The following is a 16,271-nucleotide window of genomic DNA, read 5'->3' on the forward strand; positions in this document are numbered from 1 at the left end:
TCTGCTTGCAGGACTCAATATACTTGATTAGAGAGGAGGAGACAGATAATATTTATTACAGGACAGCAGTTGAATCTGTTTTTCTTGGATATCATTATAGATGTTCTCGCCTGCCATGCGTTGTGAGGGACGGAGCCCAGGCCCTGATGAGGGAGAGAGTGAAGGCAGACGGCCAGTGAAAACTTCAGGTGGAGATGGCCTGCTTGCTTCCCTGTATGATCAACCGCGTCACATTCAGTATGCAACTCATTTCCCTATCCCACAGGTACGTTTTGACTTCGTTTCTTTTCTTATATCAGATTGAGCTTTATTGTAAACTTTTTGTGCAAATTAAAAAAGCAAATACAGAGTATATACTCTATATCCTGGAGGCCTCTAAGATATCAACCCATGTGGATGTCCAATCGGTGGAAAAAAACACTTAAAACTTTACAGTTATTGATATACACTTTAAAAATAGATCCAAGATGTACAAATAAAATTGAATAAACGGCCCATGACAAGATACACCATACATTGAACAATGACGCCTAAATTAATAATTTCATTGTGGCATCCTGGAGCCTCTGCTTCAGTATTGTTATAGGGAACTGTCAGCAGTACGCTGAAAGCAAGTTACCAAGTGGGCACCCTACATTAGCCATGTCAAAGGTCATTCTATAAGGAACATTGTTTAAATCTCCCGCAGTCCAGCAAGGGGTGCTTGGCATCCTATTTCACCACTTATTTAAGCACACCAGTCGTATAGGCGTAATATATGCCAAGACAAAGGAAAAGGACCAAATCTTACAAAACGGGCAAATCTATAATCTTATTCATGCATTCAAAGGACCAGAATGCTTTCACCACTGGCATATCAAGAGTACATTGCATGGTAGGTACATCTAATTTAGGGTTTGGACAAGAACTGTATCCAGTTATCAGACATATGTGACAGTAAATACCAGGCTGGGTTTGTGGTAAGTATTGAAAAATTCCTAGCCATTCAGATATCAAAACTGCATACATGGCACACTGAACCCGAGTCCCCAGACGGTCATCAAGATTCTGCATCCTAAGCATGAAGTTGACCTTCATGTTGATCAAGCCACTGCAGCGCCAAACTAGGATCTTTTGAAGCAATGGGTACTACCTACTACCACCACTACCCTTAGCCTGGGAACAGAATTGATCTGGAAAGATTCAATGTCTTATATCCATAAACTTATCTCTTCTCTGTACATCCAGGGAGTTATCCGGAAAGACAGATACTTTGGGGGAGATTTATCAGGTCTGACCTAGTTTTGCCTGGCGTATGATAAATCTTCCTTTTTGGGAAGGTCACGGTTGTCTATCTATCCTTAAAGGGAACCTGTTAGGAGAAATTGACCCAATAAACCACTACCAGCATGTTGTCAAGCAGATGAACGCCTTTGAGACCATGGGGTTTTTTTTGTTTTTTTTCTTTTGCATGATCCAGTGTGGTGGCATCATCCAGAAAATCAACTTTAAAGGGAGATGTGAACTGTTCTTATAAAGTCAAGGCGGCAGAGAGATTAAGTCTGAAGTGAAACTCTCCCTGCTTCAGAATGCCTCCTTCAATGTAATTGATGGTAATGCATCAAGAGACATAACTAACCAGATCTCCTGAAGTGCTTGATATCAATCACAACGTAGGATGCATTCTGAGGTGGGAAGAACTTGACTTCAGCACTAAATACTCCGCCTCCATGACTTTATGCAACCATTTTGCAGCTTGCTTCAAAAATGATTTTCTGCATGGAGCCACCACGCTAGGCCTTTGAAAGAAACATGATCTGAAAGTTTTGCAGCTAACTTACAGCAAACTGGCATTGGTATTTAAGCCCTTTTCTGATGACAGGTTCCCTTCAAAATGAAGCAAGTATGCCAGAATTGCTCTAGGCGGGGAGCCAGGTGGTAACGGCTGGGTTGGGTCCCCGTATATGCCATTTCAATGGCAAATAATGAGGATAAGTTTTCCTTCCCAAACTTCTGCAGTAGCCAGCCCTCAATAAAAGCTGTAGGAACCTGCCCTTCTTCCTTCAAGTATCCTAGCAGCTATTATTTATCATAATTATTGCATCCCAGAGCTGATCGCTTTGTTGCATTAGGAAATCTCCTTCATGACATCCCTGATCATATGCTCCTCAGCCAGCTTCGTAGTCTCTCCAGCGTCCATGGTGCCTCGCATCTCCTTTGACATGTCCATATCACCGCCCGGGTATGTACCAGTTTCCAGTAGGAAAGGCTGGTTGGTCACCTCATATGCTGCTTGCCTATGTACAGCGGGAGTGAAAGTAAGTTCCTTGGCAACATCTTGGACGTCCCGGCTGCAGGTGGATTTTGCGTTCTTGGTACCTTTTTAGAAGGCATTTTCAGCGACAGGAGTGGTGTTGTCTAATGCCATGGATCAGCAGCATGTTTCAGGTAGATAAGCAGGCTAATTAGTGGGAGCAGCTACCACACACTTCTTATTCCATGCTCGGCTACACCACGCCCCCCCAACTTCGTTTCATTATTGCATTTTTTTTTTTCTTCTATGGTTACATTTGTATTAAGCTTTTATCTTCTTCCCTCTAGGAGGAATCTTGTAGTCATGAATGCAACCAACGGTTGGTTGTTCTATTTGGGGTTGGCAGGCAAAGAGATGATGCCCGCCATGTGATCAAGAAAATTACTAGAGACATTCTTAAGGTACTGAACAGGAAGAGCACTGCAGAGACAGGTTAGTACTCTCTAGTTGTATCTTGATAATTTGTAGAATTAACAGGATGAGAAATAGTCATTGTTTCTTTTAGGGTCAAACGAAGGACAACGTAGACGCAGAGTAAAGCCTGAAGCTTTTCCAACAGCAGAAGAAATTTTCCATAGGTTTCAGCAGCTCTCACATTTTGACCAGCATCAAGTAACAGCTCAGGTAACGCTCACAGTGGACATTGATGTGGTGCTAGTGGACTAATAAATGGCCACAAAGCAATACTATTCTAAGTTTAGTTTAATTAGTTTTAGTTTGAAATGGTAACTTTTCCTAATGAAAATTGTATCGCTATCCTAAATAACTGATTGTGGTTAAGTCAGACCTTAAATATAATTATACATCTTGTTCAGTGAGCAAACACACTTCCTATGTGCACTGCCTCGTGTTTACCATTAGACGATAACTAGGCTGGCAATACACATCAGAACTGTGATCTATCCAATGACTTGTTATCCCGTCTTCCCAATACTTATATACTCCAGTGGTCAGTTAAGGAAAATTCTGTCCAATCTTTATCTACTGTCTGTGAAGAGTATTTTGGGTCTCTGCACAATTTGCTCATTGATTGTTCCTGCTGACTAATTGTTTGGCTCCATTATGTGTGAATTTATGTGGTTTGCTAGCTTTAGTCGTTAGTATCTATTACAGTATGTAATCTGGCTTTACCTTATTTATCCGCTCCTATTGTGATTACTTGAGAATTCTGGATATAACCGAAGATAATGCCTATTACTAATATCTACAATCCTAAGGGCGCGTTCACACGTTGCGCTTTGGTTGTGTTTTCATTGCGTTTTAAAACTCATTTCAACAGCTGAGGAGAGGTGATTTCCCTAATAACATCACTATTTACATTTTAAACGCTGTGTTAACGCATGCGTTAACAAAACACATGTGTTGACGCATGCGTTTTGTAAACGCAAATGTTAACAGTGATGTACTTGGGCAAATAACCTCATCTCAGATGTTGAAAACGTGTGAACGCGCCCTTAGACATGTCACGGCTTAAGAATTAAGAATATTAGGGTGGTGGCACGTGTGCCGTTTTGTCTGCGTATGCGGGCGGGCCATGGCACGATCAGGAACGAGCCGCCGGTGTTTTGCATTAAATTAACGCGAAACACCGGCAGCTCGTTCCCTATCGCAGGCGTTACCATAGAAACGCAGATGTGATCAGGCCGTGGCACGCCCCGGTGGGTGAAACGGCCCGTGTGCCACCACCCTAATATTCTTAATTCTTAAGCCGTGACATGTCCTTTCAGTTATTTTACAATTTTTAGGCAGCGTGGAAATTTGGGAGCAGATTTATGGGGGAAAAAGACTAATATAGAAGTATATTAGGGGACATACAAGACTATGGAAGGGTCACTCATTGTACTTGCCAAGGTAAACTTTCTATATGAGCTTCTGATGGGTGAAGCCATCACTGTATGCACAGAAGGATATAGCTGTATGTAAATCTGCTGAAATACATAGTTTCCTATAGCCATTTCTTATCCCACATGGCAATAGGTATTCTAGATCCCATCCATTTACAATGAATTTGATAATCGATTCACTAATGATAATCAAACATGCAGCATCGAGCAACACGACTGTGTGTGGTGTGTTATGCCTGTGTACGATGGACTACATGGAAACTGCACGTGCCCTATTATGGGTCTCTCTGTATTAAAGAAAATTGCAGGATTCCTTTTTCGGAGGCATAGACATGGATGCTGTATTCTACATTTCCATATTATCTGCAAATTTCAGAAGTTACCACATATATGACAAATCAATGTTGAGGATGTAACGCTGATAATTCTTAATACATCTGTTTTAGTCCACTCTATGTACAGTCTTAGATTAAGGTATAACTCTTTTGCTCTCAGGTTTCTCGAAACGTCCTGGAACAGATTACAAGCTTTGCATTGGGTTTATCCTATCACCTTCCTCTGGTGCAACACGTCCAGTTCATCTTTGACCTTATGGAATATTCTCTTAATATTAGTGGTCTCATTGACTTTGCCATTCAGGTTTGCGTTATTGTTTTTTTGTTTTATTTTTAATTTAATATCATTTTTTTCTAACCTGTTTAATTCTGATTTCCTTTTTCTTTTATTTTGTAGTTGCTGAATGAGCTGAGTGTAGTTGAAGCAGAGCTCCTGCTAAAGTCTTCTGACCTTGTTGGTAGTTACACAATGGGACTGTGTCTGTGTATTGTGGCTGTCCTGAGACATTATAACACCTGCCTAATTCTCAACCAGGAGCAGACAGCGCAGGTGTTCGAAGGGTGAGAGCAATGCAGGGAATGTGCAAGTAGCTTCAGGGTGCGGTCGTGCGCTTGCGATGTGTTTTTAAAGACTGTGCAGAAATCTATGCAGGTTTACATGTTACCATGCGTCCGGCTAGTTTGATAGGAAAAGGAAAAAAAAGGAAAAAAAAGCTTTCAAACCGGCCAAACGCATGGTAACATGCTTCTACAATGTCTATAAAACCACATCACAAACGCACCTTGTGACCGCACCCTCAAGGTTTAATAAGTAATATGTAATATGTAATAAGTAATTTTTTTTTTTTTTATTGCTGCCATGGGGCTAGATAAGGGAGGAGAGTAGCATTACACACATGCATATATAGGACGTCTCCCTATTTTTTTGTATTATTTATACAGTTGCTTGTCTTTCTGAAACTCGTGGGAAACCGTTTAAAAAGATCTGAGCCCATTTACAGCAAATTTGGTAAAATTGATAGTGGTAATTTCACTTGTATTTCCTCCTTTTAAGGGATAAAATAGAATAGCGTAGCTGGCCCATGCATCATGGACCTGCAATAGCTGGTATTCACAGGACAGGACTCCCAGCATCAAATTGATATATGCAAGACCGTTCTGCTCCATTAATCTCTATGGAGCTGACGGAGATCGCCGAGCGCAAGACCCCCACTGATCAGCAAGTTAGGCCCTGTGGATAGGGCCTGACATGTGTTCTTGGGAAAACCCCTTTAAAGATTTAGGGTGGTAGCACACGTTAGCGTTTTTAACCCGTTTTAAGTCTGCTTTTAAGCAGCCCGTTAAAAACCACATGCATTTTTTACCGTTTTTTTTACGGACTGCTGAAAAACGACCTAAGAACGGGTTCAAAACGCCACGTGTGCCACCACCCTTAATGGTGATAAATTGGATCTAATAAGCTATTTAATTAAATGTTTTGTGTGGTCTCTATTGTTCCCTCTCTTATCCAGAGTGAAGGAGCATTCATTAGAATTTGCCCTATGTAATTCTTTCCCCTAATGTAACTTCACCTGGGTGCAGTAAATACTGAGGCTTCTAGCAATGGCACACTTCATGATCAGATTATTGGGAAGCAGTCGAGCAGTAATCTTAAGCAATATTTCTATCTTTTCCCTTTGTTTTCTTACAGTCTGTGTGGAGTGGTGAAACATGGCATGAATCGGTCAGATGGTTCCTCTGCTGAGCGCTGTATTCTTGCTTATTTGTATGACTTGTATATGTCATGTAGTCATCTCAAAAGCAAGTATGGGGAACTATTCAGGTAAATCGAACTAATTTATGCTTCAATTTTATTTTTCTTGTACTGTTCTAAATGGTATTGTAAGAAATCTACAATCAAAATTAACCATGATATACCAGTGGCTCTTGGGCATCATGCATCCAGGCACTGTGACTGCGGTAGTCTTCTTAAATTTGCTATCGAGGGTCCCCTTTTTTTTCTAAAATCAATTTTTATAATTCTGCTTATTAATCAGAAGGGCTCTTGAGTGCATTACTCCTCCATGTGTTAGCTTCTCAGGCTGTTACACTGTGAGGAGCACTCCCCCCTCATCTCTTACAGAGGAAGTTTCTGCACACAGTGGGGAAGTGCTGAGGGGGCAGGGGGGTGGGGGACAGACAGTGTTGCAGTCTGTGAAGCCCTTCTGGCTCTTTTTAAAGTTTATTTCAGAAGAAAAGTGGCCATGGACACCATATAGAAGATTACCACAGGCACAGAGCCAGGATTCATGGATAAAGCCCTACTGGTGTATTATACTTTATTTTGAAGGGTATTTTATTAAAAAGAAATCAAAGTCATGACTCTCCTCACACTCCATCACGCTTAAACATTGTGCAGCTCTTTTTCAACAAAAGTCCCCAAAAAGTCGCAAATCTCTCTGAACCAATTTCTACATTTTCTAACTCTGGGAAACCCTGCAGAAAACTTGCCATGGCGAACTTTGAAAGGTTGTTTGTAGGCGCAAAAGAAGTCACAAAAGTGCACATGGTAAAAAAGGTTAGAAAAATACACCAGTCCATCAATTCCAACCTATACATTATATAGCGTTGATCTAGAAGAAGACAAAAACCCTGCGAGGCGGATGCTAATTGGTCCAAACAAGTAAAAACATTCCTTCACGGACCCAAATATGGTGGTCAGAGTAACTCCCTGGATCAGCAGAAACTACTAAAATAAGTTCTATTTCTGAACAATGTTATATTCTTGCTCTCCAGAAATCTTTGTCTATGTTGATGGTAGAATCGCCTCTCCTCTAGGTGTAGAGGATGCCCCCTGTCTATGTTGATGGTAGAATCGCCTCTCCTCTAGGCGCAGAGTATGCCCCCTTGTCCTGGTCACAGGCCTAGGTATAAAAAGATCTTTGGAGAGATCCTTGTAATGACCGTTCAGTTAATTGTACATTGTAATAAGGTCTCCCCTCAGTCATGTTTATACCTAAACTGAATAATCCCAAATTTTGTAATCTGTTATTGTATTCCCCCCCCCCCCCCCCCCCCCCCCATTCACCAAATAATCTGGGTTGTTCGCCTCGGCACCTGTTCCAGTTCTATGTCCTTTTTATAATGTGGCACCCAAAACGGTATCCCTGTTGGAGCAGGAGGTTTTGAGAGGGCTGTAAGTGTCCTATCTACAGGCAGCATGTTATAGAGCAGGTGTATTGCTGGTTTATTGATAGGATAACACCATGACTAGAACAAATAGAAATATAAATGATTAAATGACAAGTTATTGTTATTTCATACAACATGGTCACTCACCTGTAGTGTGGTCTGTTTATACAGACTGATCACAGTGCAGTGGATGGGACTCCATGCATCATATATGATACAGAGTCCCTCCTTCCCCATGTATTAGCAGTGCTGATTTGGCATCTTTATTGTATTACAATGTGCCTTTTCTGTTTACTATTTTGTTCTTTTAATCTAGTGATTTCTGCTCCAAAGTAAAGAACACTATATACTGTATTGTGGATCCGTCTGACTCCAACATGCTGTGGGAACAGGAGTTTATGTTGGAAACCATCTCCAACCCCACAGAACACAATTATAACTTTGGAATGCTGGGAAAACTGCTGAGAGATTCTCCTACCAATCGCTACAGCTTTGTGTGTAACGCCCTTGTACATGTGTGCGCGGGAGACCATGATACTGATGGGTAAAGATATGTTGTATATTTGAGGGTTATGCCAATAGGGGCAGATATAGAATCTTTATTTTTTGTATGACATTATTTTTTTTATTTATGCAGAATTAATGACATTGCTATTCTGTGTGCGGAGCTGACTGGATCATGCAAAGATCTGAGCTCTGAATGGCTGGGTGTGCTGAAGGCTCTGTGCTGCTCCTCTAATAATGGCACTTGTGGCTTCAACGACTTACTGTGTAATGTAGATGTGAGTTTCTGAGATATGTACATTTCTATATCATCTTTGATATTCTCTTTTATGTTCTTATTTACATTGCCTAACAGTGTTTGCCATGCAGAGTTCAGCTTTAAAGTTTTCTTTTTCCGCAATTATCGTAGGTGAGTGATTTATCGTTCCATGATTCGCTTGCAACATTTGTTGCAATTCTTGTTGCCCGCCAATGTTTTCCACTTGAGGATCTGATCCGCTGTGCAGCCATCCCATCATTACTTACAGCAGGTGAGTCAAAGTTTAGCTATCCTTAGAATTTCTACAAATAAATATATATATTCCAAAGCAAGGCAGCACTCCAAAAATGGAGGAAAAATGGTTATCTATACTTCACCTCTTGCAACGTTTCAGCTGCAAGGCTTGACAAAGGCTGGTTATATGTAATACAATAATAATATAATCTGTGTAAAGGGTTTTAATTTGACCACTGCTGCTGTGTTTGGTGTTACCCTTTCCCTGCTAAAGATACATCTTAAATGTCCTTCTAGGAAAGCAACTTGTCTGCAGTTCATCCTTATTTAAACCAGACTTAACAACTTAATAACTTGCTGTGCAACTTACTTTATTCAGAAATGTGTGGCTGTTCCACTTGCAACTTTTTGGACAAGTACAGGGCGGCAGTGTTAAAGGACATCTACCATCAGATTAGCTGATGGTAGATGATTACAACTTACCTCCCTATCCCATCCCAGGTAGCACTGATCTTCTTTTATTATAACTCGCAATGGTCGCGTTTAGGAGGAATTTAACTCTCTTGCTAATTTGCACATTTTTAAAGTTGGATTTTTCCTATATGCGGCCAATGTAAGTTGTAATAAAAGAGGATCAGTGCACCATGGGACAAGGAGGTGGTTTTAATCATCTACCATCAGGTAATCTGATGGTAGATGTCCTTTAATGTGTACCCATATTAGGGTATCAGAGCAGATAATCTAATGGTGATCCTCTACCTCCAGTACTGAAAATGAACGAACACTCAATATATAACAATCAGAGCAAAGATGCTCTTTGATGGTATATTTCCTTTAACCCTCTCATACCCAGAACCATCAAACTCAAGCATGATAAACCGGGGACACACATTCATAGATTCAGGCACTGTGACTGTGGTAATCTTTTGCTGGGATCTGGCTTTACATGCCGTTATGCTGTCTCCTACTCCCCATGCTTCCTCAGCAACCACTTTGTTTTCTTATGAGAAATAACACTGACAGGTCGCAAAGTGTTCCTTAACTGAAATGTAAACCTAGATGTGAACAAGAAAAATAGCTGTATCTAATGTTTTACTTTGTAGTATCTTCTGAATGATTCTGTAGAAATCCTGCAAAGAACAGAGGTATCAGGCTTCTTAAAGTAGATTTGTGAATTGAAAGGGTTTGCCAAAATAGTGGATAACGTGTAGATAATTGGGGGTCTAAGCATCTGCTCCAGCAGGGGTCCTAGCAACATAAATGCAAAGTGTTGGTCACATTTTCTAGGGATGAAGAAGGTAATACACTGCACTTTTACTCTATTAACATAGGGGATCTAAGACATTTATAATCGCTAGACCCTTATTCCAACAGTATGCTGCAGAAAGACATCTCTAGCCAGTTGTCTTACAGTTAGGGTGAAAAGTGTAAGGCATGGCTAACATTTCTTTATGGAGATATCTTAGTTATAACAGTAATATGAGACTGTAGGATCAAGGAAATGAGATAAAGAGAGAAAATGTTGGGCTATTTATTTAATTTGCACATTTTCTGTGTATGATGTTCCTTCTTTGTAATCTGTTCTTTCACATCGTGTTTGATTAGTTGAAAACCATTAAGGCGCAATCTCTGCTGAGTCCCTGTCGGTGCGCACTTACAACGGTGCTATGCAATATTCTGTAGAGAGTGGGAAGTGTAAAGAGCAGCTGATTGAGAATTTAATGTAAGGTGCTATGTGTACAGTGACACATTTCCTAATTACTTTACCATTGTTTTGTACTTGCTTGATATGGATGATACTGTTCGCATGTAATATTGGGCCGCAGTTTACTTTAGGAACATACTGGATGAAGATGTATTTTCTTTCCACTTCATCTGTCGTCCGTTCTGTTTGCGAATGTAACATCTGATCTTATTCCGCTGCAGCTTGTAGTGAACAGGACTCAGAATCTGGAGCACGTCTCACTTGCCGCATATTGCTTCATCTGTTTAGAACTCCTCAGTTGAATCCCTATGAACCAGACAGCAGTAAGTTTACAATTTTTATGGCTTTTGTATGAGTATTTGGTACACTAAAGTAAATATGAACATATATATATATACTTTTTTTCCACTTCAGATAAAGCAACATTTGGTATTCGTTCTTCTTGTGACCGCCATCTTTTAGCAGCGGCTCAGAATCGCATAGTACCAGGAGCACTTTTTGCTGTGCTAAAAGCTATATTTATGCTTGGTAAGTTGTATGACTTAAACTCATAGTAAAGATGTACACAAATACTGCCTTCTCTGTAAGGGTAATAATATTAATGCACACCTTTTAAGGTTATACCAAGTTGTTAGGATAAAGCATATTTACTTCATAACTGATAAATGTCCTGTTGGTTGAGGGTCAACTTTCTAGAGCCCTCCCTGATTGCAGGGAGGAGGGTCCTGATCCACTATTGGCCCATTTTTTCCTAATAGCTGACCTTCTTTTCATCAGTCCCATAGAGATGCATGCTAGCATTCTCTCTTCATTCATGCTGGGGACATAAGATTAATTTAAAAGGTTTGTCCCAAGATTTTAAGTCATCCCCTACCCACAGGACAAGGGATTTAAAAAAAAAAAAAAATGACCGGTTAGTGTTTGACTGCTGGTACCCCCTTGATCACTAGAATACCTTCGCCCTCCCCTCCGCAATTACAAAAATTATATAGCAAACCTGTAGTCCATATATAGCTGCCCCATTCCTATTTATGTGATCAGCGGCGGTCACAACAGTCACCATTTTGTTTTGTTTTTTTATCTCCTATGGATAGTTTCCCTGTTGCTTCCATATTGTAGTATGTTATCATTCCTGGCAGCTGATGATGTGATTTCATTCTGTAAAACTAAATTGTTTAGGATCCTCATAATAATTCCAGAACATGAAAGTTAAATGCAACCACCACCAGAGATCGCGTTAACGCCTCACCAAGCGTAATAGACACATGAGGCGTCATTACTCCCCACAATAATTGCCAAGCGTAAAAGAACACTTGGCAATTATCCCTGGCTGTAGTGCGTGGGCTGAGCGGTCCTGCGCGTGCTGCCATCGTCTACAGCACATACCATCAAAACGGCAGCGCGCTGGCCGGCTCTGCTCACTCAACACTACATCGTTGGTCCGGGTAGCAGTGATCTCACTAGAGGGGGCGGGGCCTCCTAGCAGTGCAGGAAGTAGAGCTGTATTGGCTGCCTGCAAGTAGAACTGGGGACTTTGTGTATACATGTGTATGGAGGTGAGGGGGCTCCACAGGAGGGGATATGATGGTTGTAAGGTCAGGGAAGACATGTATGTTACATAGGACTGCATGTGTGGCAGGTGCTGAGGTGACATGAGGTGTGTGTTACATGGGACTGCATGTCTGGCAGGGGTTGAGATGGCATGAGGTGTATGTTATATGGGACTGCATGTCTGGCAGGTGCTGAGGTGACATGAGGTTTATTTTACATGGGACTACATGTCTGGCAGGGGTTGAGATGGCATGAGGTGTATGTTACCTGGGACTGCATGTCTGGCAGGTGCTGAGGTGGCATGAGTTGTATGTTACATGGGACTGCATGTCTGGCAGGGGTTGAGATGGCATGAGGTGTATGTTATATGGGACTGCATGTCTGGCAGGGGTTGAGATGGCATGAGGTGTATGTTACATGGGACTGCATGTATGGATAGTGCTGAGGTGGCATGAGGTGTATGTTACATGGGACTGCATGTCTGGCAGGGGTTGAGATGGCATGAGGTGTATGTTACATGGGACTGCATGTCTGGCAGGGGTTGAGATGGCATGAGGTGTATGTTACATGGGACTGCATGTATGGATAGTGCTGAGGTGGCATGAGGTGTATGTTACATGGGACTGCATGTCTGGCAGGGGTTGAGATGGCATGAGGTGTATGTTACATGGGACTGCATGTCTGGCAGGGGTTGAGATGGCATGAGGTGTATGTTACATGGGACTGCATGTATGGATAGTGCTGAGGTGGCATGAGGTGTATGTTACATGGGACTGCATGTCTGGCAGGGGTTGAGATGGCATGAGGTGTATGTTACATGGGACTGCATGTCTGGCGATTTATATATTAGTATTACTCCTAATACTATAATATAAAAAATAGTAAGAGGAGTATTATTACCCATCTAGAAAAATGTTAGTGCGACCTTTGACACCACACTGTCTTATATGAGGCCATAGTGTGAATTCCAACAATTTGGAATGCATGGAGTATTTTTTCAATTATGTACTTAATTGTGAGATTGCTCATTTAGGATTATTATTGCTGTTCTCCTTTTTTCTGATTGTAATTTAAACTCGATTGGCCTTTTTTTTTATTTTCAGTAATCATGTAGAGGCATATGGTTAATTCATTTGGTGCAGTAATGATCCGCAAGATAAGTCATAGCGAACCATCCTGATAAGAAATGTGTTTAGTGCCTTAAAGGGGTTACCCTTTACTTTACAAGTTTACTAAGGAGCTAAAACAGCCATAAAACTATCACTCTCTATGGTGCTCAATGCAAAATCCCAGGCTGTGGACGGGGCCTCACTAAGCAGACTCATTACGGTATTATCCATCTAGTTCTGTGGGGTGACAATGTGGTTACATTATCAGGGTACAGGTGTATATACACTTTCATCTGGCGTCTCACATTGTACTAACACAATGACACACAAAAAGAGATGAGACAGATCAGAGATACATGAGATCCATTAGATGCCTATTAGAGTCAGCGCTGCTGCATCTCTGTTCTCAGTCTCACAGAGATGTGCCTGCCTCCCCCTTCCCCCGGATCACTTATCTCCTTGTAGCTTGTAGTTTGCAGCCTCTCTCTCTGCTCACAATCTCCTGCCAGGAAGTGAATCAGTTTATGTGCCTGTGAGCTCCGTGCTAGGACTGCAGGGGGCGTGGCTTCAGGCACAAGACGCAGTAATCTCAGCAGCACGATCTTGCACAAAAATCCAAGATGGCGCCCGACTCCAAGTCTGAAGTTACAGGGTTGGATCTAGGCGCATCTAAAATTGTGTACAGCAGGGCTGATAGAGACGGGTTGGACTTATATCTGTGAAATGCTGTGTTATTTTGTTCTGCTAAGTACGTATAAGAAACTTGTCTTCGTGGGAATATCTCTTTTAAATCAAGCTTGTATGTGTATGTTTAACCATTGGAGTTATTATACCGAATCTAAAGGCGTTTTTCCACTAAGCAAGTTAGTCCCTATCCACAGGGCCTCCAATCTCAGTCAGCTCCATAGAGATGAACGGGACAGCCAGCACATGCGTGAGCGGCTGCTCCGGTCATTTCAGGGTGTGACAGGGGTACATCTAACTCTCGTGATCCATGGGGGTCCCACCACTGGAACCCCACTGATTTAGCAAGTTAGGTGTTATCATCCTTATTTCCACTACATTGGAGAAAATATCTAGTTTTATAAGTATTTTTATGATATACCCAGCAGTGATTTTGTATACAGCGCTGCAGGTTATGGAAGCGCTATAACCATCACTATGCATAAAGGTTCCATACTGCTATAACCACTGCTATAAGTTAAAGTGATCCGACTGAAACTAACAAAAGTAATATCCTTCGCATACAAAGTTGCTTGCCCTAGATGCCGTTGCTTCCAGTGCCCGGGGCTGCGCGATCAGGGGCGTGTCAGGGGCATTTAGTTGGTATCGGACCCTCCCCGCAACGCTTTTTTTCTTTTCCTCCATACATTAAAGAGTTAATAAAATCTCATCAATAACCTACAGATCCACTAAAATGAAGTATTTGTAAAGTGCATCTCATGTCACAAGAAATAAGTCCTTATATGTCCAAATTGCCAAAAAAATAAAGATTGTATAGCCAATAAAAAGTGACAATGAATAATCTGCTCTGAAGGCGCAGCTCCCTTCGATGCCCTGGCGTGTGCCCATACAGCAGGTTACCACCACATATGGGGTATTGTTATACTCGGGAGGGATTGGGTATCAAATTTTGTGGAGCGTTTTGGTATTTTATCCACTGAGAATTTGTACATTTTATAAAAAACACATTAATTTAGTAAAAAAAAAATTAATTTCAAAATTGCATCCGATTTTGTTTTAACCCCTGTAAAACAATTAAAGGGTTAACAAACTTCATAAAAGTTGTTTTACGTACGTTGAGGGGTGTAGTTTCTATAATGGAGTAATTTATGAGGTTTTACTTTTATTTAGGTCTCTCAAAGTGATTTGAAACCTGAGCAGGTCCCTCAATAGCAGGATTTTGCGTTTTTTATGAAAATGTGAAAAATTGCACCTGATGTTCAAAGCCCCATAACATCCTACAAAAATAAGAGTATGCATAAAAAACCATGTCCACATAAAATAGACATTCGGTGAATGTTAGTTATTACGTTTTTTGGTGTTATGACTCGTGTGGAAAAAGTAGAACATATTGAATTTTTCCAAATTTTCACCAAATATCTGAATTTCTCATAAATAAATGCAAAACATACCACCAAAAATTTTTCAACTAACCTGAAGTACAATTTCAAAATCACTTGGATATGTTAAAGTGTTTCAAAGTTATAACCACTTATAGTGACACAGGGCAGATTTGAAACAATGGGCCGTGTCAGGAAGCTGAAAAGTGGCTTCAGCGTTAAGGAGTTAAGAGGCCTTAGCTGACCCATCCCCTAATGACAACCATTATATATCACTGCTACCATAATAACACTAATGGCTTCTATCTGGAGGCCAACCCAAATTCCATCGGTTTCCTAGTTGACCAGACGGATTAATAATACATGCAGCAGTTGCCTTTAATAATGGTATCTCAGAAAATGTAAAATAAAAACTGGGATTTATGGTTACAATCCATCTTTAGAGTCTGCACTTGAGGGTTAATTTCCCCTAATTAGTCCTGTAACTAAGTACTCGGTGCCATTGTAATGAATTGTATGGATTTTTAGCTTGCCTGTAGTTCTAGTTCTTGATATTTTGTTGTATGTTCTGATTTTCTATATGTTACTATTTAGGACATTTTATTTATATATGAAAAATTATGTGCCAAAACACAGTGATCTGTATGTATGTACAACTCTAATTGTATGGATATTGGCTCTAATAACGTTTTGTAAAAAAAAAAAAAAAGTGTTCTACATCTTAAATATTGTATTTTCCAGGTGATGCAGAGTTGCAAGGCTCTGGCTTTTCATTACCTGCAGGTTCAGAAGATATTACTGATGAAGATCTGACATCCAACAGGGCAGGTGGTCGCTCTGTATCTATAGAAACTGCAAGTTTGGACGTCTATGCCAAATATGTTTTACGCAGCATCTGCCAACAGGTGAATGTTTGTTAGCACAAACAAATAGGGAAGAGGTATTTTAGCAAAGTAAATGCATACTATGTAGCATGCTATTTCTCCTCATATACACCTTCTTCTTTGTTCCCTTTTCAGGAATGGGTTGGGGAGAGATGTGTTCGTTCCCTGTGTGAAGACTCTATCGATCTTCAGGACCCAGTCCTCAGCAGTGCGCAGGCACAGAGGCTAATGCAGCTGATTTGTTATCCACATAGATTAAGTGATGCAGAGCAAGGGGACAACCCTCAAAGACAGCGTATCAAACATATCTTACAGGTAT

General features: G+C 40.9%; 1 protein-coding gene across 5 annotated transcripts in view; it reads left to right on the forward strand.

Moving 5' to 3' along the window:
- Window positions 1-16,271, forward strand: part of MED12 (mediator complex subunit 12) — a 44,048-nt gene that overhangs the window by 13,458 nt on the left and 14,319 nt on the right. For all 5 annotated transcript variants that reach the window (XM_072124964.1, XM_072124965.1, XM_072124963.1 and 2 more), the window contains exons 15-27: window positions 101-265; window positions 2,581-2,725; window positions 2,799-2,917; window positions 4,633-4,776; window positions 4,870-5,033; window positions 6,163-6,294; window positions 7,960-8,187; window positions 8,281-8,425; window positions 8,557-8,677; window positions 10,567-10,668; window positions 10,760-10,873; window positions 15,810-15,973; window positions 16,088-16,267. In XM_072124964.1, the coding sequence (XP_071981065.1) occupies window positions 101-265; window positions 2,581-2,725; window positions 2,799-2,917; window positions 4,633-4,776; window positions 4,870-5,033; window positions 6,163-6,294; window positions 7,960-8,187; window positions 8,281-8,425; window positions 8,557-8,677; window positions 10,567-10,668; window positions 10,760-10,873; window positions 15,810-15,973; window positions 16,088-16,267 (1,923 nt within the window). The remainder of the gene's footprint in view (window positions 1-100; window positions 266-2,580; window positions 2,726-2,798; window positions 2,918-4,632; window positions 4,777-4,869; window positions 5,034-6,162; window positions 6,295-7,959; window positions 8,188-8,280; window positions 8,426-8,556; window positions 8,678-10,566; window positions 10,669-10,759; window positions 10,874-15,809; window positions 15,974-16,087; window positions 16,268-16,271) is intronic.

Source organism: Engystomops pustulosus, chromosome 9 (assembly GCF_040894005.1).
Source record: "Engystomops pustulosus chromosome 9, aEngPut4.maternal, whole genome shotgun sequence".
NCBI lineage: Eukaryota > Metazoa > Chordata > Amphibia > Anura > Leptodactylidae > Engystomops > Engystomops pustulosus.